Source organism: Nyctereutes procyonoides, unplaced genomic scaffold, assembly GCF_905146905.1.
Source record: "Nyctereutes procyonoides isolate TBG_1078 unplaced genomic scaffold, NYPRO_anot_genome, whole genome shotgun sequence".
NCBI lineage: Eukaryota > Metazoa > Chordata > Mammalia > Carnivora > Canidae > Nyctereutes > Nyctereutes procyonoides.
Window position 1 is genome coordinate 54,879,671 of NW_026575020.1, and position 20,330 is coordinate 54,900,000.

General features: G+C 57.9%; 1 protein-coding gene across 2 annotated transcripts; it reads right to left on the reverse strand.

Annotated features, from left to right (window-relative positions):
- Positions 1 to 555: 555 nt before the first annotated feature.
- On the reverse strand, positions 556 to 19,600 carry HID1 (HID1 domain containing). Of its 2 annotated transcripts, XM_055336354.1 has the most exons (19): positions 19,463 to 19,600; positions 13,576 to 13,725; positions 12,866 to 13,036; positions 12,233 to 12,346; positions 11,543 to 11,649; positions 11,160 to 11,276; positions 9,089 to 9,311; positions 8,830 to 8,886; positions 7,901 to 8,041; positions 7,629 to 7,719; positions 7,295 to 7,446; positions 7,112 to 7,190; positions 5,183 to 5,347; positions 3,801 to 4,028; positions 3,351 to 3,457; positions 2,757 to 2,837; positions 2,071 to 2,162; positions 1,747 to 1,905; positions 556 to 1,477 (listed from the first exon to the last, which is right to left on the reverse strand). In XM_055336354.1, exons 1-19 carry the CDS (start codon positions 19,526 to 19,528, stop codon positions 1,414 to 1,416), a joined length of 2,364 nt encoding a protein of 787 aa, XP_055192329.1. In that variant the 5' UTR covers positions 19,529 to 19,600; the 3' UTR covers positions 556 to 1,413. The 2 variants fall into 2 exon arrangements, with proteins under 2 accessions (XP_055192329.1, XP_055192339.1); XM_055336364.1 differs by lacking the exon at positions 2,757 to 2,837.
- Between the last annotated feature and the right edge of the window lie 730 nt (positions 19,601 to 20,330).

Here is a 20,330-nt window from a genome sequence, read left to right on the forward strand (position 1 = left end):
CTGGAACAGAGCCCCGGGTGACTTTCTGCAGCCAGCTTACCCCAGGGACTGCAGCCTCTGGCTGTTTGATCCCCATGCCTGCTGTATCCTCTGAGCCATCGGGTGGAAAGGGCAGGCACTGACAGCCCATCCATCTCTCTGAGCCCAGTGCAAACAGTGGGCTGTGCCCTGGGTGAGGCCCCACGGGAAACACAGGGAGGGTAGCCCAGGCTTTGCTGCCCCTCCCTGTGGAGCTGCACCGGCAAGCACAGGGCCACAGCCCCAGGGACCCCCTAGTGCTGTTTTGGTGGCTTCCAGGGGTCAGCAGAGCCCTCCCCAGGAGCTGTGTAGAAGGCTGGGAAGCAATCCTCTCTCCTGTCCTACACGGGCTTTTTCTCTGGGGCCATACCCTGGGTGAGAAAGTACAATCCTCCACTTCCCCACTGAAGAAAATGACAAATGCTGGTTCCTGGGCCTATGCTGAAGGCCCTCTGGGGACTGATTCTAGCCCCCACTCCCCTGAAGACACGAGCCATGGCCCCAGCCCCTCCCCTCCAAGCACAAAGAGCCAGGACGTGGAGAGGGTGGTTTATTGTGTAAAGAGGCCGATTGTACAGAGCAAAGATTGTACTAACACAGGTAGGGGGGAGGGAGACCCAGAGGCCAGAGCTGGAGGATGGAGGGGTGGCATCCTGCCCCTCCGGCGCCCAGTCATCCAGGCAGTGGGCAGGGGCAGGGAAGATTGAACAGCTCCCTCCCCACCCTTCCCTCCCACCCCCACACTGGATAACAGGGAGTCAGGCTATATCCTAACCCACCAGGGAGTGTATAGCAGGAGACTCTCTACAGGAGGCTCCCAAACCCCTAAAATGCATGAGGCTCCCCAGTCTGGCTCCTGTAGTCCACCAACCCCCCAGTCTCCTCCTCAAACAGCCTGGCCACTCTCCTTCCTCCTTCGGGCCCTGGCAGCAAGCCGGGCCTGGACCAGGTGGTTTCAGGTTAGGAGGCACAGAAGGACTCTCCTCCCCTGCACCTGCCCCTGCCCCTGCCCCTGCCCCTACCCAGGTACCTCAGGAGACAGCCCATAGCTCCCTGTTGGGCAGCCCATGAGGACACAGTGACCTGCTGGGCTCTGGGGATGGGTGGCACAGAAAGGGTCTTGAGGGGGAGGCAGAGTGAGGTGGGGGCTCTGGCCGGGGCCTGCAGCCCTAGAGATAGGAGGTTCCTGTGAGTCCAGCCTCAGGGGGGATTGGTCAGAGCCTGTCCCCACCATCTGAGCCACAAGGGGCCTTTACGGTGGGTGTGCCACCCGGGACTCAGCCAGCCCCAGCGCTGACTGTGGTAATTCAAAGCCTAGAACAGTGGGTCAGGGAACATCGGGGGACCAGAGCCCCTACCCTCCCCTGGTCCCCAGCCCCTGGGAGGCTTCCATCCTCACACCCGCTGGATCTCAAACAGCTTCACATCTGTGTCATACCAGACAGGTGGGTCCACGTTCCTGTGGAGGGAGTGGGGCTGTCACCGCAGTGCTGGGAGTCCTGACAGAAAGGCTGGGGAGGAGCTAGGAGGTGCTATGTACCAAACTCCTTCCACCCCGACGGCCTCCCCTCGCCCCGCCCCCCGCAGACAGTGGGTGCCCACCCTGCACTAGACAAGACCACCTTGGTTGACTGTCTTGACATTAACCCCACTACCATGGTGGGACCCAGAGCTGAGGCCCCCGCTGAGCCCCTCCCCAGCAGACCCTCAAGGGAACACCAGACCCACCTCAGATAGATGACCCCCCACATGTAGGTGCGGAACCACATGGCCGTGCCCGAGTTGGCCTGGTACTTGCGGATGAGGATGGGATGGGGCACAGGCAGAAGCCCCACCAGAGTGCCATGCTGCAGGAACCTCAGGATCTCTGACTCATCTGTCAGGCCCCTGCCAGGAAGAGGGGGTGGTTTCAAGGTGCTCACATGGGAAAACCCACCCTGAAAGGCAAGGGGAGTGTGGGGCCCCAACTCCCGGTCACACCAGGGCCGAGCCTGGGCTCACCCCACCTCAGAGCCCACCTGCCGCCTCTGCCCCCACCCCTGGGGTGCTCACTTGTCAATGCAGATCTTTTCCACTTGGGGAACGAGTACTTGCAACAGCCTCATGATGGTCTGCAGCGGCAACTTGGACTTCCAAGAGAGAACCTGAGGGAGGGGCCGGGGTTCCTAGGGCTGGGGAAGCAGCCCCCATGGGCAATGGCATAGGCCTGACCCCTGACCCAGAACCACAGGCTCTCCAAGGCAGGAAGCACCCCCGCTCGCTACAGCAAGGGCCTGGCACAGGGCAGCGCCCATGAACAGTGACTGTTATTCACAGTAAGCGCCATGACCTCTCACTGAGCGTATGCTTCGTGCCAAAAACTGTCCTTTTTGAGCCTCACAATGGCATGATCAAGTGGGACGTTTATCCCCATGGAAGTGCAATTAGTAGTGATCACAGGACACACAGAAGGGAGTGGACAAGCAGATTTGGGGGAAGAAGCTGGAAAGGAAAGCTTAGTAAGAGAGCTAGCACCATGGGCAGCTGAAGCTCAACCCTGCAGAATGCTAGACAGCGTAGATGGGGAAGCAACCAGGCCAGAGAGGCCAAGGTCATCTAGCCAGAAGGAGTGACCCAGAGCCGGGCTCGCAGGCCGGATTTTGGATTTGAACATGTTCCCGTGCCAGCCTTAACTGAGCTTTCCTAGGGCCAGGAGCCCCTGCCCGCCCCACCTCAGAGCCATCTGCCCAAACCCTCACCCATTCCGATGTTGGGCTCCACTGCCCACTGGCTGACGCGCTGGACAGTCGCCGCTGTTCCCGCCATGCCTGCTCTGGCTCCTGGTCCCAGGGAAGGGACAGGAGTGAGGGGTAGAGGGGGTGGGCACAGAGCAGGGATGGAGGGCAGGGGAGCAGCCCTTCTTCCCAGTCCCTCCCATAGCCTAGAATGCAGGAGGCAATAAGGCCTCTCTACTGGCTCCTGTTGGTGGGGGACTTACTCCCAACAGAGGGGACAGCCCAGCCCAGCACCCTTTGCCCGGGCCCCAGGCCCTGCCCAACCCAACCCAGCCTGATGACAGGTTTAGGGCCAGGGGCTGACTGGGCTGGTCGGGTAAAGGCCAGCTCAACTGAGATAAGGTTGATGGATGAGGAGTCTGAAGGCCAAGGGCTTAAGCCTGGGACCAGTAAACAAGGGAGAGGTCTATGAAAGCACCCCCCCGGATGCCCTGGGCACAGGGTTCCTGCCCTCTGCTGCAGGTGGCCCCAGAGTGCCCTGGCCCAGCCCACACCACAGAGGCCAGGGAGAAAGGGACGTCCCAACCTCACCTGATCACAGGAGTCCCCATCACCCACCTCCATGGCCGGACTGCCATCTGCCGAGCTCTGCTGGGACGTGGACTCCAGGGATCGCAGGGTGCCATCCTCTGACACCTGGGACTTCTCCGTCAGTTTGTCAATGCCTGAGAGTGGGAGTAGGTGGGTGTGAGAACACCTGCCACAGACCCTCTGAGAAAACATCTGCGCTGAGCCCCATGAGGCCCCCTCTTTCCACCACCCACTTTAGCGATGCTAGGCCCAATCCCTGTACACTCAGTTCTGAGGCCCAGTCCCCCCACCCAGCACCCAGCTAGCCTTCCTGGGCCTCCCAATGCCCCCTCCCTCACCCCTACTGCCATCCCCATGCCCTCAGCTCCCCTTCTCAGGCCATGCCCTTTGCCAGAGACGGGATGACATCCCAGAGGCCCTGCTCATCCCCCAACCGTGCTGGCATCCACATCCTCCTGCCACCTGCCAGGGCCAGACCTGGGGTGGCCACCAGGCTGGTCTTGAGAGTGCCAGGCTCGGCAGGGGCAGCGGGGCGGGAGCCCTCCATGGAGGCACCCTCCTGAGAGCCGGTTCGGGACAAGGGCTCAGGTGCCCGTCGGCGCCGTTGCAAGGCCTTGTGGATGGCAGGCGGGTCGGTGGGCAGGTTGGCCAGCTGGTGGAAGACGCTGCGCTTTCGGATGATGGCGTAGACCAGGTTGGAGTTGCCTGTCGGGAGGGAGCATGCCACACCTCAGGGAGGCCCACTTGCCTCCTCTTCCACCACCTGGGCAGGTTTCTGGGAGGGGGCAGTTTGGAGGACAGGAGGGTGTCTAACTCCAGGAGTAGGAGATGGTACAGGGTGCCCAAGAGAGGGGGCTGAGAAGAGCTGGCACCTGGTGGCCTATGCAGCTGTGGCTACACCAGGATGTTACATTATAGGAGAAGAGCTTCTGGGCCAAGCTCCCCCGCCAGTACCTTCCAGACCCCCCCCCCCACAAGCCAGCATTCCAAGAGGTGACACTGGCAAAGTGGGGCAGGCCCAGCATGTCAGTGTCCACACCCAGCCAGCTGTTCTATATTTTGACTATGTCCTTGAGCCAGGTCACCAGGGAGGAAGGACGACACGGCACGTGTCTGTGCTCCAGTGCCCATGCTGAACTCCCTGCCCCACCCAGCGATCGGGTCCTGCCTCTCACTACGCTGTCCTGCTTCAACATCTCACCTCAGGGCCCCCACCGCCACCACACAATGCTTTTCCACCCCACCCCACCTCCATTCATCCCTCACAGATCAGTGCAAATATTACTTATTTTGGAAATAAGAGTAACTGCTGATACCTAAGTCATCAGACACTGTGCTGGACAGTTTTTGTGGGTAATTACATAATCCTCCCAACACCTTCAGATATAAGGGCTCTAGTACTGTTGCTATGACTGTCTTACAGCCAAAGACTCTCTAAAGCCCTGAAAGGTTAAGTTATGAGCCCACAGCCACGGAGCTAACAAGTGGCAAGGTCTCACAGCAGGCAGTGTGGCATTTACGACACCCATCAGGGTCCTACCACTCTGAGCTTCTTTTTCATCAGATTTAAGGAGACTTGTTTGTCCGAGTGGCCATCTGTTTAAAGCCCCCTCCATGTCTCCATCCCCGGCTGTGAGCTCCATGGGGCAGGGAGCATTCTGCTCTGCTCTCCACTGTATCCCCAGCACCCAGCACTGGGCTGGGTATGCAGCAGATGCTCAAAAAATGCATGTTGAATGAATGAGGGAGGAGTGAGGGGCAGAGCGGTCTGCCCTCCTTAGATGGGAAGGTGTCCTCGCACACTGCCCGTCCTGATTCCTACCCCAGAGGCCAGGCCAGGGCTTAGGCTGCCGCCTCACCATCAAACTGGTACTGGATGATGTTGTTGAAGGCTTCCAGGAGGAAGAAGACCAGATGGTGGTTCTGGGCAGCAGAGAAGAGGAACCAGGTGGTGGAGAAGGCCTCCAGCAGGTGCAGCAGCTTATTGGCAGCCACCATGGACAGGCTCTTGAGGTAGGGGGACACTGCAGGGGAGGAGCCAGGTCACTCCTGGGCCCCCTCCCGGGCCATCCCTGCACACCCTGGGCCTGAGCGGGACAAGATGCTCCCACTGTCAAACCCTTCCTGCCCCTTGCCTGTAAAGTCTCCTACAAAGCCAGGAAGACCAAGCCCTTGGAGTCTGAGGCCACACTGGCAGTGCCTTCTGCAGAGCTCCAGGAGGCAGTGTGGGGCGCCCCACCTCATCCCTCCATCATGTGGACAGCCTCACTATTTACAGAGCCCCTTACACACAGCACGTGGCCCACTCCTGCCCACACTTCTGAAAGGGGGCTGGACATGGAGGAAACCAGCCCCATTTCACAGACGGAGAAACTGAGCCTCAGACAGGTTTGTAAACTTGCCCAGAGTTCCCGGTTATAAAATGACGGGGCAAGGATACAAAGTTAGGGTCTTTAAGTCTTTCTGGAATATCCAACTGGAATAACAAGACTCCATACAGAATCAGAAGCTTATTTTTTGGCAGAGTCTGGGAGGGGGAATCTGAGATGAGACGCTGTGCCCAGCCTGAAGTCACATAGGGATCTGTGCGCTTTCCTGTCTCACGTCCCCCTCCCTCACCAGGCTGGGGCAGCGCGTTCTCAGAGCCAGCCACCCTTAACCAGGGCTCAGTTAAAATGTGTGAGACGGACCCAGGGAATGCACCGGGAAGGAAAGGCAGGGTTCTGGCCCCGGAACTGACAACACAGCGAGAAGCCTCCAGAACCCTACTCCAAACCACTCCCACCAAAGACAGTCCTCTCCAAAAGATGGCCACATTGAAGTCACCCTGCCTCAGCTCCCAGCGACCCACCATGCCGGGCCCAGCACCCCAGCCAGCCTGAGCCCCTCGCTTCGGAGGCAGCTGTCCCCAGCCCTCGCTGGAAGGTAGGGCACACCCCGCTGCCCTGAGACCACACTGTCCAAACCTGCACTGGCCAATACAGTAGCCACGGGTCACGTGTGGCCATTAAACCCTTGACACAGGGGCACCTGGGTGGCTCAATTGTTGAGCATCTGCCTTCGGCCTAGGGCATGATCCCAGGGTCCTGGGATCGAGTCCCGCATCAGGCTCTCCACAGGGAGCCTGCTTCTCCCTCTGCATGTGTCTCTGCCTCTCTCTGTGTGTCTCTCATGAATAAATAAATAAAACCTTTTTAAAAAATTTAAAAATCGGGGATGCCTGGGTGGCTCAGCGGTTGAGCATCTGCCTTTGGCTCAGGGCATGATCCTGGAGTCTCGGGATCTAGTCCCACATCAGGCTCCCTGCATGGAGCCTGCTTCTCCCTCTGCCTGTGTCTCTGCCTCTCTCTCTGTCTCTCTCATGAATAAATAAATAAATAAAATCTTTAAAAAAATAAAATAAAAATTTAAAAATCGAAGACATAAACCCTTGACACATAGCTAGTTCTAACAGAGATGTACTGCACATGTGAAACACACAGGATTTTGATGACTAGGTATGAAAAAGAATGTCAAAGATCCCAATACTTTTGGGGGGGTTACATGTTCATACGATGGTGTTTGGGATACAGTGGATTACATAAAATATATCATAAAATTGTTGTCACCTGTTTTTCTTTCTTTCTTTAATAGGGCTACTAGAAAATTGCCCAGTCCGTCTGTGGCTGCCATCATATCGCTTATTGGACTGGGCAGGTTTGACCTGGGGAGGGCCAGCCTGAGGTCAGCCTGTGGCCTGGCGCCACCTAGTGGTGTGCACAGGGAAGGCGGGCTCCCCGCACCCCTACCGTTGACCACGATGGTGAGCAGGCAATCGAAGAGGGGCTGCAGGCGCTGGTGACCGCTGGTGATGATCTTGTGGAATACCTGTGCCGGGAGGCAGAGGGGTGACCATGGGGTCCCCTCCTCCAGACTCAGCCAAAAGGACGTCCCCCCACGGCCCCAGGGCCTGGCTGAGGGAGCCCCCTCACCACAATGAGCAGGTCTGCATGGGTGCCCGTGAAGACCGGGATGTCCATGGGCACACGCACTGAGTAGGGCTTGTTCAGCCGCACCCCAAAGTTCCGCTCCCCGCTCAGAAGCAACAGGATGAAGACTCCAATGTGCATCAGGCCCACCCGAGCTGCAGCATGTGGTACAGGGGGAAGTCACCACACAGGGTGGGGACCCATCCGGGGAGCCCTGGAAGAAGCCCTTGCTGGGAGGTCAGAGCCCCAGTCTGCACTCCCCGGAGGCAGCACAGACCGGCCGGCCCCGCCCCTCTACAAGGAAGCCCCCAGGACCTCATGCCCACCCCAGCCTTACACTGATCCGCTCGGGCATCATTGAGGAAGTAGAGGATGGGGACCAGGATGTCCAGCACGTCACTGCTCTTCAGTACAAAAAAGAGGAATTTCTGGGGGCAGAGGGGAGGGAACAGGTGGGCAAGGTCAGAGAGGAGACCGCTCTCCCCCACCTGTTCACCGTTCCCGGGGGGCCTCCCCAGATGCTGCCCCCACCCCTGGGCTATCCATAGTAGCCGCTCTCCTGCTCAGAGCTGACCACTGCCCACCAAGAGGGGCCTGAGGCCAGCCCACCTTATTGAAGTCACAGAGCTTCCAGAAGAGGACCAGCAGCTCCTGGTGGAACTGGATCTTCTTGGTGGAGTTGGGCAGGTAGGTCTGGAGCAGGGGATTGGAGAGCAGCCGGGCTATGCCCTTGAGGATGAACTGGAAATCCTGAGTAGGGGACGGTAGGGACCTGTCCAGTCCAGCTCCTGCACAAAGGCCTCCTCACCCCCCCCACCACACACACACACAGCCTGGTCCCATCCCTAAAGCCTGAAAGGCCCAGATTCCATCATCAGGAGCTGTCCTGAGGCAGGCCCTCAGGAAGCTGAGTCCAAAGCAGGTCTGGAGGGAACCCCTGCCCCTTCCCCAGACCATGGGCTCCCCTCCTGAGCAAAGCTGCTCGTAGTGACCCCCCTCACCCACACGTTGACCCAGACCCGACCCACCTGGACCCCATGTTGACAGATGCCATACCCCCATCTCCCTGTCACATCAGAAATGCACTCTACTATTCTCAAAGAGCTGTCACTAAGCGAAAGCTACAAGTAACCCTCCCAAAAAGGCAAGGAAGCAGTTACCATCCCCATGTTACAGCAGCAGAAGTCAGAGCTTTGGGAGCACAATCTCCCCCAAGGTCACAAGACACATGAACTCAGGGCTGCCTGGCCTTTGAGTCCACTACCATTCCCCTCACCAAAGTCAGATATCAGAGCCACCTCCTCCTGGAAGCCTGCCCAGTTGTCCCTACTCACCTGAGGCCTTCAGCTCTTTTCTGCATCTCAAAACCTTTGAAGTCCTGCCATCACTATTTCATTGGGGTGGCCAAGCCCACAGGGACCATGGTCAGGACTCCTCTTACCCCATCTCATCACCATCCCCTCCCCCCTGCAAGGCCATAATCATTGTGGCAGGTGGGCACTGAGAATCCACTGGAGCAAGAGCAGGGTTCCGCTCACCTCTTCACGATGGATGCGGGACAGGTAGTTCACAAACAGGTTCTCAGGTCCTGGAGGCTGCCAAGGGTGGAGCCTGGGATAAGCAGGTGGTTTCACCCCTGGCCACTACCTCAGCCCAGGTGGGGGCAGCAATCCCCCCTCAGGCACCCCGAGGCTCACCAGGAGGTGCCCACTGGATAGCCCCTACCCAGCGCTACTAAAGGGAGTGCCCAGAGCTTGGCAGGGCCAGCTGCCCTCCACCCCCCACACCCATCCTTACGTCCGTATCATCCATAGCAGTGCCTGTGGTGGTGCCGTCCACCGTGGGGCTGGCGCTGGTGGCACTGTCATGGTCCAAGGTGACAATGAGCACCTGGGCAGCCTCCTCCACCAGGGGTTCCCGGTAGTCAGAGAAGAGCAGGTGGTTGTAGGGGATCCCGTAGCCCACAGGGTCATAGGCACACACAGTGTTGAGGAGGGAGGTAAAAAGGGGCAAGGCGTGTCTGCGGAAGGAGAGGAACAAGGCATGGAGACCACCCAGGCCAGCGTTGTCCACCCCTCAGGTGGCCACATGGGATGGTCAGTCAAGCTACCTCCTCACTGAACAAGCATTTCCGTGCTAGCTCTAGGCTGGGAGCCAGAAAGCAGAACCAAGCTCATCCCTTCCTGAGTCAAAGACACCCCTCCCTGCCTTTTCTGCATCCGGGACCCAGGCCAGGCTAGGCCAAGAGCAAAGGAATTTATTACCAAGACGGGGGTGGCTAGTTATGTGGGAAATCATGTCCACATGCCTTAGATTTTTCCTCCCAGAGCTAAAGCCTTTTTTTTTTTTAATTAAGACTATGTTTAGAGTAATTTTAGGTTCACAACAAAATCACGAGGGAGGAACAGAGATTCCCCTGAGCCTCTGCCCCCACCTGTGCACAGCCTCTCCCACTGCTGACATCCCACAGCAGAGTGGCATGTGTGTTACAATCCATGGACCTACAGGGACACGCCGTCAGCCTAGAGTTTACATTAGGGTTCATTCGCGGTGCTGCACAGTCTACGGGCTCAGGTCTCTGAGGGGCAGGTGTCCTGCCTTGGAGCTTCAAAGCAGGGACTGGAGTCCCACCGGGAGGTGGGCTTCCCCTCGGGGAGCAGAACATGCGCTCAGTCACCCAGGTCCCAGGCCACAGAGTGACATCATTCAGAGATTTGTAAGATGTCAGGGTTCAAGCTCCTTATCTTACAGGCAAGGAAACTGAGACCCAGAGAGGTTAAGTGAGTGGCAAAGCCTGATACTCCTGATGAGAAAAAACAAACAAACTCTGGCCAGCTTTTGACCGTGGCTGCTGGAGAGAGTTGCCTGGCTTCCCTTCTCTTCTGGGGGCAGGGCGAGGGGGGAAGTTGAGCAGAAGGCCAGGAAAATCCAAAGGATGAGTAACGCCTGCCATGTGGGAATGAGGGTCTGGAAATCAGAAGGTGAGCCACGCCTCCCAGGACCACTAACTCCGGTGCTGCCCTCGCAGCCTTTACATACTCAGCCCCACCAAGTGACACCTCCACGTACCCTCTGTGCCCGCAGAGCCCAGGAGCAGCCCTGTGTGGGTCAGGCTTCCCCACCCTTCAGAGTATTCACGATGCCCTCTCCCCGACCACTGTCTCAACCGCACTGCCAGCCAGCTACAAGCCACCTGCTGCTACTGAGAGCTTAAAATGTGGCTCCTCTGCATTGAGAGGTGTTGGGACTGTAAACTGCACAAAACGGATTTTGAAAACTTAGCTTGGGGGATCCCTGGGTGGCGCAGCGGTTTGGCGCCTGCCTTTGGCCCAGGGCGCGATCCTGGAGACCCGGGATCAAATCCCACGTCAGGCTCCCGGTGCATGGAGCCTGCTTCTCCCTCTGCCTATGTCTCTTTCTCTCTCTGTGACTATCATAAGTTAAAAAAAGAAAAGAAAAAAAGAAAACTTAGCTTGAAAAGGGAATGTGAAACATCTCAATCATTCTGCATACTGATCACCTGTCCAATGCTATTTGGTGTATATTGGGTTAAACAAAATATTAAAATTAATTTCACCTCTTTTTTACTTTTTTCATGTCGCCACTAGAAGTGGTCAACTTGCATCTGTGGTTTGCATCATATTTCTGCTGTACAGCACAGCTCGGGATGGAGGACCCAGGCACTAGTCACTAGGGTCGCCCAGTGGGACTTTGGACCATGGGGGACTAACGAGCGGCGACTAACTCTTATAAGCCATCACCACCAGGCGGCAGCACCTCCCCTCAACTAAGACTAAGGGAGCACGGCCTCTCCCCGGGGCTGCCTGGAGCAAGGAGAGAATGGAAAGAAAGCTGGAGGGCCCCTCACCTGTTCTCCGTGGAACAAAAGAACTGCACCCACGGGTTGGTGCCGCCGCTGTCCGGGGCTGGGGGCAGGTACATGGCCTCAGAGAAGCATGTGAGCAGCAGTTTCAACAGCTCCATCCTTAGGGAGGGGGGATCAGGGCAGGGGGTTCAGTACCTGAAGATCTCCAATCTCCTCCAGGAGGGCATGCCCACCCTGCTGGCCCCAGCTCCAAGTCCATGAAAAGACATGACCCCATTTTATCCCCGGCAGGCTGATGTTGGGTCATGAGTGGACAGGGTCTCTTTGAAAGACCCCATGCACGGTTCCCTCTCTGAGCTGGAGAGCAGGGGGGCCTGGCCCCAAGTCCAGCTACACTGTGAGTTCTGGGTCCGAGCAAAACTCACCGGTTCACATCGTGGATGTAGTTGGGCTGAGGGGAGTGAGCAAAGCCCACACCAGCCTCCCAGATGTATTCACAGCTGTCCAGGGAGTGGACATCCTCCGCTGAGTCCTGGGCACATGGTTTGGGAACGCTCAGGCGGGGAGTGGCCAACCCAAGTCCCCCCGCTGTCGTCCCTGGGGGCAGAGACAGACCCTCCAAATGCCCCAGGTGATAATGCACAAGGGAAGAAATTAATGTTCTCAATCTCTTGAAAGCTAATTTTTCTTCTCCGGTTCTTTTACTTGCTCAGGCCAGCTCAAGGCAGGGAGAGAGTGATAGGGAGGGAGGGGAATGGGATTGGGTGCATTTGGTGGTGGGGGGCGGTGGGAGCAGAAAATACCAGAAGTGGAGTCCCTGGGCCCACAGGAAGTGAGCAGGCCAGACCTCCTGTGTCCAAGCCCCACACCCCCACCCACCACCCAGGCGAGGACAATGGGTGCTTGTGCCCTGACTCCCGGATACAGGGGGCAGGGCCAGGCACCAGCTGGCTCCTCTCCAGCTGTGCCAGTCCCTGGCCCCTCCCTGGACCTGCCCAGCTCTTCCAGAGTGGCCCTGCCCCCACAGCGTCCTGCCCAAGGGAACTTCAACCACCCCCAACCTAGGACCAAAGCCCTCCCAGGCCTGAGACTGGGAGATTGGGGGGGCCTCTCACCACAGTGCTCCTTCGGTGGCTCTGGACAGTGAAATCTGGACAGAAGAGGAGATCAGCAATGGCCAGGAGCAGGGACTCAGCCAGGGGCCGGGCATTCTCATCATCATCCTCTCCCTGGTCAGGACATAGCACACAGGCTGCCTCAGTGCTTGCTGGCCAAGGAGACGTGGCCCCAGGAATTGGAGGTGGGAAAGGGGTTAGATTTGGGCCCAGGCAGGTACCCATGGGCAGAGGGATGGAGGAAGAAGCAGAAGGAAAAGTAGATTCCCAACCACCCCAAACTTCCTAAGGCAGAAGGGGGCCAGAGCAGGAACGAGGCTGGGACCTGGGAAGAAACCTCTCCACTGACTGGAAGGAGCCAGGCCAGGTCCCTAAAACTCTAGAGGCTCAGCCCTGCTGGGAATCACCAGGGTCCTGCCCTTAGCCGGTTGCCTGGAGATAAACCCAGGGAGGGGGAAGCTAAGGAGGGGGAAGTGCCCAGCTGCCCTGTCGCCACGCTTGCCCAGCTGAAAGGGCAGACATTCCTGTGGGAGATGACCCCCCCTCGGCAGCAAACCCCATTCCCCTTCCCCTGTCCTTCCCAAACCCCACACCCATCACCTCCCACCCAGCCCCACAACCAGGTCCACAGACCCCTGCTCGCCCTGCCCCGGGCACTGTGGACCAGAAGAAGCCCCTCCAGTCGGGGTCCTCAAAGATGTAGGGCAGCACACGGGTGAGGAGCCTGCTGCAGTTCAGGACAATCTGCTTCTCCTTCTCCGAATGGCAGCCACTCTCGGCTCCCTGCACCAGCTTCTCCACAGCCTGTGGGGACAGGCGGAGGGGCACACTGGAAGGGTGGGGAGCGGGGACCTGGTGCTTGGGGTCAGGATGGGCACCCCAGGCTTCAGAGGGGCAGAGACAGACAGGGTCAGCCAGCCCAGGGGGACGGGAAGTGGGCCAGAGAGCAGCCTAGAGCATCCCCGGAGACCCCGCCCACCACTCACTGGCTGACACCTTGCTAAGTGACCACCTCTCTGTTCTCTCATCTGTAAGACGGTGACATTAACAGCACCACACTGCACAGGGTTAGCTGAACGAGCTGATGTGTGGAAAGTACGCAGCAAGAGCCCCAAGGAAGCCCTCACAGAGGGTGGCTGCAGCATCACTTCCCACCCCCCACCCAGAGCCCAGCCAGTGGGGAGAAGCAGGTACTTCTCGAGACTGCCCAGACCCAGACAGGTGGGATGTCAGGGGTGCCCGCTCTCTGGATCCACAGGGCTGGGCCAGCTTCAGCCTCCCCTGGAAGGTGGGAAATGGCTCAGCAGGGAGTGGCAGCGAAGGGCAGAGCACCTTATGCTCACCTTGTAGCACAGAGTGGCCAGATTGGAGGGTGACTCCTCCCGCACAGCCCGGATCTCTGCCGCTGGCACCAGTGCAAAGACATCCTGTACTGAGGTGGCCGTGTCTGCCCAGAACTGGTCCCAAAAGGCATCATCGGTGGCTTCCACAGGCTGGAGGGGGGATCCGGTGTGTCCAGGGTTGTTACACTACCCCTTGCCACCAGGCCCACAGTTCGCCCAGTCTGTAGCCAAAGGAACCCCAAAGGGGAAACCATGGCCCCCCTATTCCATCCCTGCTATGCCCAGAAGCCCTCCCATGTGGGGGCCATTGTGCACCCCGGCTGGCAGAGGCAGGCTAGAGACACTCGCCATGGATGTCAGAGGTCAGCCAGGCACTGAGTTTGGCAGCCAAAGCCTAACTCAGACCCTGAGGGATGGGGTAACTCACCATCCTCCTCTGGCAGAGCCTCCCCACAGGGGACCTCCCCAGGCCCTGCTGCTAGGTCAAGTGCCTGGGGACCAGACCCAGGTTGTGACCCTCCCCAATGGAAGAAGGCAAGGGGATGTATGCTTATTGCACCTAAGCCCAGCCTCACTGTCCACCCCCGCCTCAGCCGCAGCTTCCATCCTCTCCCTGCACACCCAACAGATGCCAAATCTAAAGGAGGCAACCCCCACGGCTCTCTCTGACTGCACCTGCTCCTCTCAGGGCCCCACCTCCAAATTTACGTCCTCAACCCTGTCTCCATACCGCCTCCAACCCATGTTCAAAGTACAGCACCCAAACCACTGTTGCCTCAACAAAAACCTCTGGGGCTCCTCGCTGCCTGCAGGATTGAGTCCAAACCTGGACCAGACCATAAGCCACGATCTTATTTAACATACCTACATGCATGCACACATGTTGCACGTGGGCACCTGCACACCTGTATTTGCAACCCCTACAACACAAAGCCGTCACAACATCTCTTTGCCTTTGCTCGGACGGTCCGGTCTTCCCCACAGGCCCACCCTTCTAACACATTCCAAAGTCCCACTGGTCCTATGGAGGACATAGGCACACTTGTGCCTTTTGAATCATATGGGCAGTCACGTAGGGAACCAACTGGAACCATAAGCTCCACTTCTAGAAATCCTTCCTAAGGAAATGATCAGGGATGTGCACAGATAAGGAGATTCACTGAGGTGTTGTTATTGGCAATAGCGAGAAGTTGGAATGAACCTAAATAACCAACAAGCAGGGAACACTCGAAAGAGTTAATTAGGCCCTTTCATGGAATGGAATATTATGCAACCACCAGAGCCATGTTGCCAAGGACTCTTAATGAATGAAAAATGCTTCACGGTTACAATACTGTGAAAAAGATAAGGTGTAACACTAACTACAGGATGGTCAGGATCTTTGCTAAATTACATAGTAATAAAAGCCTAAACGAAAATGACGGAATGCCCCAGCGATGATCTCTCTGGATAGTTTTTATTTTTTTTTACTTATATTTTTCTGCAACCACACGGATTACTGTTTTTTTTTTTTTTTCCTTTTGAATGTTCACCTGCTGAGAGGCCAGGGTGCCCAAGGCATGTTCTGAAGAGGAGCTGCTGCGAGAGACCCCGGGTGCTCCATCAGCCTGGCCTTCTCCCTTGTCTGAAAGGGTTGATACAGCCCTGCGATCACCCAAACCCACCCAGGCGTGCCTTAATCTGACCACCAGAAAAAAATATATATCTTGTTTAAAAATAACTGTTCTCTTGGACACTTGGGTGGCTCAGTGGTTGTGTGTCTGCCTTTGGCTCAGGTCATGATCCTGAGGTCCTGGGATCGAGTCCCACATCGGGCTACCTGCAGGGAGCTTGCTTCTCCATCTGCCTGTGTCTCTGCCTCTCTCTGTGTCTTGAATGAATGAATGAATGAATGAATGAATGAATGAATAAAAATAGCCTTGTTCTCTTATGCCCCTTCTTCCCAGAATCCTCCCTGAGCTCTGGACCAAAGGGCTTGTTCCCACCTTGGAACCTGGGTCCCCACTCTTACTCCTTCATCCTAGGCCCTGATTCCAGGCATCTCAATGCACTTGCCTCAGGGTTCCATTAGGCCCTTCTTTCCTTACCCTGCAGTAGGGGCAGATGGCAGATGCTCAGCCAATGTTTATTCAGGGAAAGGCTGTCATTAGTCCCAAAGATCCCTTCAACCCAGTCACTGGGCAAGCCTGAGCACCAGTGGGGCTGTCCAAACTCAGGGTTGGGTTTGAAAGCCTCATTGAGGTCCCGGTATACCCTGGCCCCCTCCCAAAGTAATGCCCCCACCTCCAAGTCACAGGGCAGCATGTGGCCATGGCCCGCAAGACAGGCCTGGTACCAGGGCCTGCTCAGTCCCAGAACTGGTAGAGCAAGTTAGCTGGGGGGGGGGGGGACAAAGGCCAAAGGAGGTGCCCTGAGGCTAGGGTTTGCTGGCCCTCCTGTCCTCAGCTAGGGTAGCCCTCTGACAGTCACTGGGGTCAAGGGGTGCCACCCCCCAGTGTGGGTGGCCAGGGCTGGGGTGGGGAAGGACATCCTTGAAAACCCGGGAGCTCCTCTGAGAAGCTCCCTTCTCTAACACTTTTACCACCTCCTCTAACTTAAGGTGCCACAATCCCCTTAAAGGAGGAGAACTTCATCTGAGCACCAGTAGACTTGACCTCTGGTCTAGTTCATCAGGCAAGTGTCACCTAGAGACTGAATTCCAAATGAGGGGACTTAAAAGGAGACTTAGGGAGCTCCAGGCTAGCCCAGCTGAGAAGCAGAGGAGAGTCCCAGCCCTCCAGCTCCCACTCTGGCTTGGACACTTCAGCTTGATGACCCTCACCCGGCTATAGCAGGCTAGTCTGATGCTCCAGGTGTTGGCCAGGGTCACTGGATCCCCTTAGGCTTCTGAGGGGAGAAACAAGGCTCAGCTCCTGTCCCAGTTATCCCAGCTGGGCTCCACAGAGCCCAAGGAAGCTTCTAAAATCCAAGCCAGGGGCGCCTGGGTGGCTCATTCGGTTGAGTGTCTGCCTTCTGCTTGGGTCATGATCCCAGGGTCCTGGGATGGAACCCAGCATCCTGCACTGAGCTCCCTGCCTCAGCAGGGGAACCTGCTTCCCCCCTCCCCCATACCCTGACTCTTCCCTTTGCTTGTGTACTCTTTCTCTCTCTCTTAAATAAATAAAATCTTAAAATAAATAAATAAAATCCAAGCCAGTTTGTTTGAAAAGAATTTTTTTGCCACAAGATAGAAGGCCCATGCTACCAGGGCACAGGGACTGAGCTATCCTGGTGGGAAAACAGATACTCTTTCTTTCTTTCTTCTTTTAGGATTTATTTATTTAGTTAGTTAGTTATTCATTCATTCATTCATTCATTCATTCATTCATTCATGAAAGACACAGAGAGAGGCAGAGACACAGGCAGAGGGAGAAGCAGGCTCCCTGCAGGGAGCCTGATGCAAGACTCTATCCCAGGACCCCGGGACCACAACCTGAGCCAAAAGGCAGTCGCTCAACCACTGAGCCACCCAGGCACCCAAAAATAGATATTCTTACCCTAGCTTCACCAGCCTCTGTTCAGGCCAGACCCCCCACTGGCTTGGGAGTCCTGGTGCATCTTTTGAACTTTCTTGGGGTGAAGGGGAGCAAAGGACTGTACAAGTGCTCTAGCCTGTTAAGGGTGACCTGTCCTGGAGGACTGCGTCACCACAGCATTCACATACACATACACACATGTATACATGGACCCATCAGGTCTCACCTGGTCTATGGCAGAGAGTCTCCAAAAAGATAGGATCTAAGAAAGGGTCCCAGGTCCAGGAATGTCCTCCCTCTAGGGCCCCACCCACCCCAGGAAAGGCTTGGGAAACACAGCCAAAACTGCTAAGCCTCAGGACTAGCCCAGGACAGGAAGAAAACAGGATATAGCGCAGGAAAGCAGGGAAGCCCAGCAGTCGCCGCTCATACCCAGGCCACAGGAAAAGGTGTTGGGTGGTCTTGTCTGCTGCCCAGAACAAACATCTGTGTTCATGGCCTAGCCTCTAAGGGTCTGGGACTGGAGGACACCCTGTGGACAGCTGGCATGAATCTCCTTGGGGACACTGAATGGCAAGGTTCTGGAATGACCATCTGGGATCTGGTCTTCACTCCTCAGCTGCCTGAGCCAGGTCACTACACAGGACAGGAAGCTTCAGAGTCTCTCCCACCTTCCCACCTGCAGGGCCCCACAGGTCTCTGGAGGGAGACCCAGCCTGGTATCTGGTTCCAGTCTTGACCCAAGCCAACTCACTGTCCTCAGCTAGGAAACAGGACAGCACCATCTCAGTCATCCCCATAGCAGTGCTATAGCCAGGGAAAGCCAGAGGTACACTGTATTTGGGGGAGAGGGCCAGCACAGGTAGGAATCTAGTCCACCCAGATCTCTGGGGCCCAGCTGAGCTAGTCCTGCTGGCCCGGCAAAGGACCTTGCCTACTAAGCTAACAGCCCATGGTTCATTCCTCCAACAATGTGTTTCCTTCCCCAGGTAGGTAGGTAAACATGGGAGCCTCCCTCCTGCCACTCCGTGTGGCCCCACATTGTGGGGCTGGCCCACCTGCTACCCACAGACTTAGAAGCCCCGATAAAGCCAAGTGCTAGAACTACCCAGGAGTCATTAGGGAAGTGGCGAGAAGCAAAGTCTGGTTTCTATCAAATGCCTCTTAGCCAGGACTGGATTCTCCAGAGCCCCTGGGCATTTGCCAGGCACCTGACCTTTCTCTCGTGGGAATGAGAGAGTGTAGGACCAGAGGTCTGGCCTCTGGAGCTGCGAACAACTGGCTGTGGGAAGATGGCTTCCTCAATCCCACTCTAACTGCCAAGAGCCCTCAGGGTAAGGGAAAGAGGAAAGTCCCAGATGGCAGCAGGTGCTGAGTCCCTTAAAAGTGGGGGTTCTGGGGAGTCAGGGCTGGGCATCTCTGTGGCCAGAGCAGCCTGATTCGAGGGGTAAGGACAGAAGGGGTAGGGCAGGGAAGGAGCCTTGCTGGGGCCAGGTCCTGTGTGGTGGGGGCAAGGAGGTGGCCTCGGTGCCACTTGTGAACTCAGGGGACTGTGCAAGCATGGACTGGCTGAAAGTCACCCCCAGACCCTACACCAGCCAGTCAAAGACAATCTGGAGGGTTCTCAGCCCTGACCCAGGGAACAGAGGGTACCTGAAAACACAGCTATCCCCACTGCTGGGCCTCAGAGGAGGAGCCCCCTGGAGCAGTGTTCCCCAGCTGGGAAACTGGACTCCACGGGCCTGGGAACAGGACCCTCTGCTAGGCTGCAGCTCTGCTCGCACTCTTTGCACGTTCTCAGGAAGACCTGGGCCTTCCCTGGCTCTGGGCATCGACCTGGGCCCAGCGAGGCCGCTGCCTCCGCGCACCAGCTGTTTCCCCGACCCGGTAGGCGCCTGCTCGGCTTTGTTTGCATTGAATCAGCCGGGTCTGTGCGTCCAGGAACCGCGGGCACCGAGGGGCAGGGAGGGGAGCAGGGAGGCGGATGGGTGGGTGGGGGCGGGAGTGAGGGTGAAGCTGAAGATGCGGGGCTGGAGGGGCGGGAGCGGGGGTGGGGGTGGGGGGGAGGCGGCAGGACAGGTGGCGGATAGCGGCGATGCCGGCTCGGAGAGTAGGCACACGTCAGCCCAAGGTGGCAGCGGCGGCTGCGGGAAGAGGGATATTCCCGGGAGAGAAGGCTGGGGTGAGGGGCTGCGGCTAAGGGATGAAGCCCCGGAGGACAGGCCAACGGGTGGCGCTCCGGACCTGGCTTCAGCGTGAGGCCGCAGGCCAGCGGGTCCCCCATCTCCTCACGAGCCAAGTTCGCGCAGCCCCCCGGCCCTGCCCAGCCCCCAGCCCGGCAGGTGGGTGGGAGGCCGGGGCCCCGGTCGCACCTGCGTCTTGGTGGTGAGCTGGATTACCGCCTTTCGGAAATTCAGCTTAGAGTCGGCCGACCCCATAGCGCTGGAGCCCTCTCCGGCCCGGCCCCGGCCCCGACTCCCGCCCCGGCCCCGGCTCCGGATCCAGCTCCGGCTCCGCGGCCCCCGCTGCGCTCGCAGGAGAGGAGCGCCGCACCCCGCCTGCCCGCCCCGCGCCGGCCCCGCCCCCTCCGGGCCCCGCCCCGCCCCGCGTGGCTCCGCCCCCCGCGTGGCTCCGCCCCCGCACCTGCCGCGCCCCGCGCCGCCCGCTGCCCGCGCCGGGAGCCGGCTCCTGGATGATGCTCCACGGCTCGACCCCGAGCCTCCGCGCCCGCCCCGCCTCGCGATCCCCGCCGCATCCTCACCACTGGTCCCCACGCCTGCCGGCCCGTACATTCTCAGCCAGCCCTCTCCCTTGAGTTTCGTCCTTGTCAAACCCTATCCTCCCCATTCCGGCCCCCCCCCTTTTTTTTTCCTCTGAGCATCTGCTTTCTTGGTTCCCTTTATTTGACCTGTCAAACCCACATCACCAGGCAAGGGCAAAACCCTTGTTTTTCCAGCCACTGGCCCCAAGCTTCAGGAAAGCACCTCCCTGGCCTGATGAGGGCTGGAGGTCCCTCGAGTCCCACAGCTCTGTTCTGGCCACCGGCCTTCCCTGAGAATCCGTGTGAGCCCATCTATTTCAACAAATGTGTCGCAGGACTGGAATTTACTAACACTGCGTCCAGGATGGGGTGCATGCGGGTCTTCAGGCACAAGGCCTGCCCTTTATGAGCAACTGGCTTGGGAAAGAAACAAGGAAAGAATTTACTGTGTTGCAGCCGAGTGAGCCTTTATAGAGGCA

Excerpts from the sequence above, each read along its gene's own strand:
- HID1 (XM_055336354.1), bottom strand. The coding sequence starts at position 19,528 with ATGGGGTCGGCCGACTCTAAGCTGAATTTCCGAAAGGCGGTAATCCAG. Across the intron at positions 9,312-11,159 it reads TTTTGTTCCACGGAGAACAG|ACACGCCTTGCCCCTTTTTA; the intron begins GTGAGGGGCCCT and ends CTCCTTCCGCAG. Across the intron at positions 5,348-7,111 it reads GCTCACCATCGTGGTCAACG|TGTCCCCCTACCTCAAGAGC; the intron begins GTAGGGGTGCGG and ends CCTCCCCTGCAG.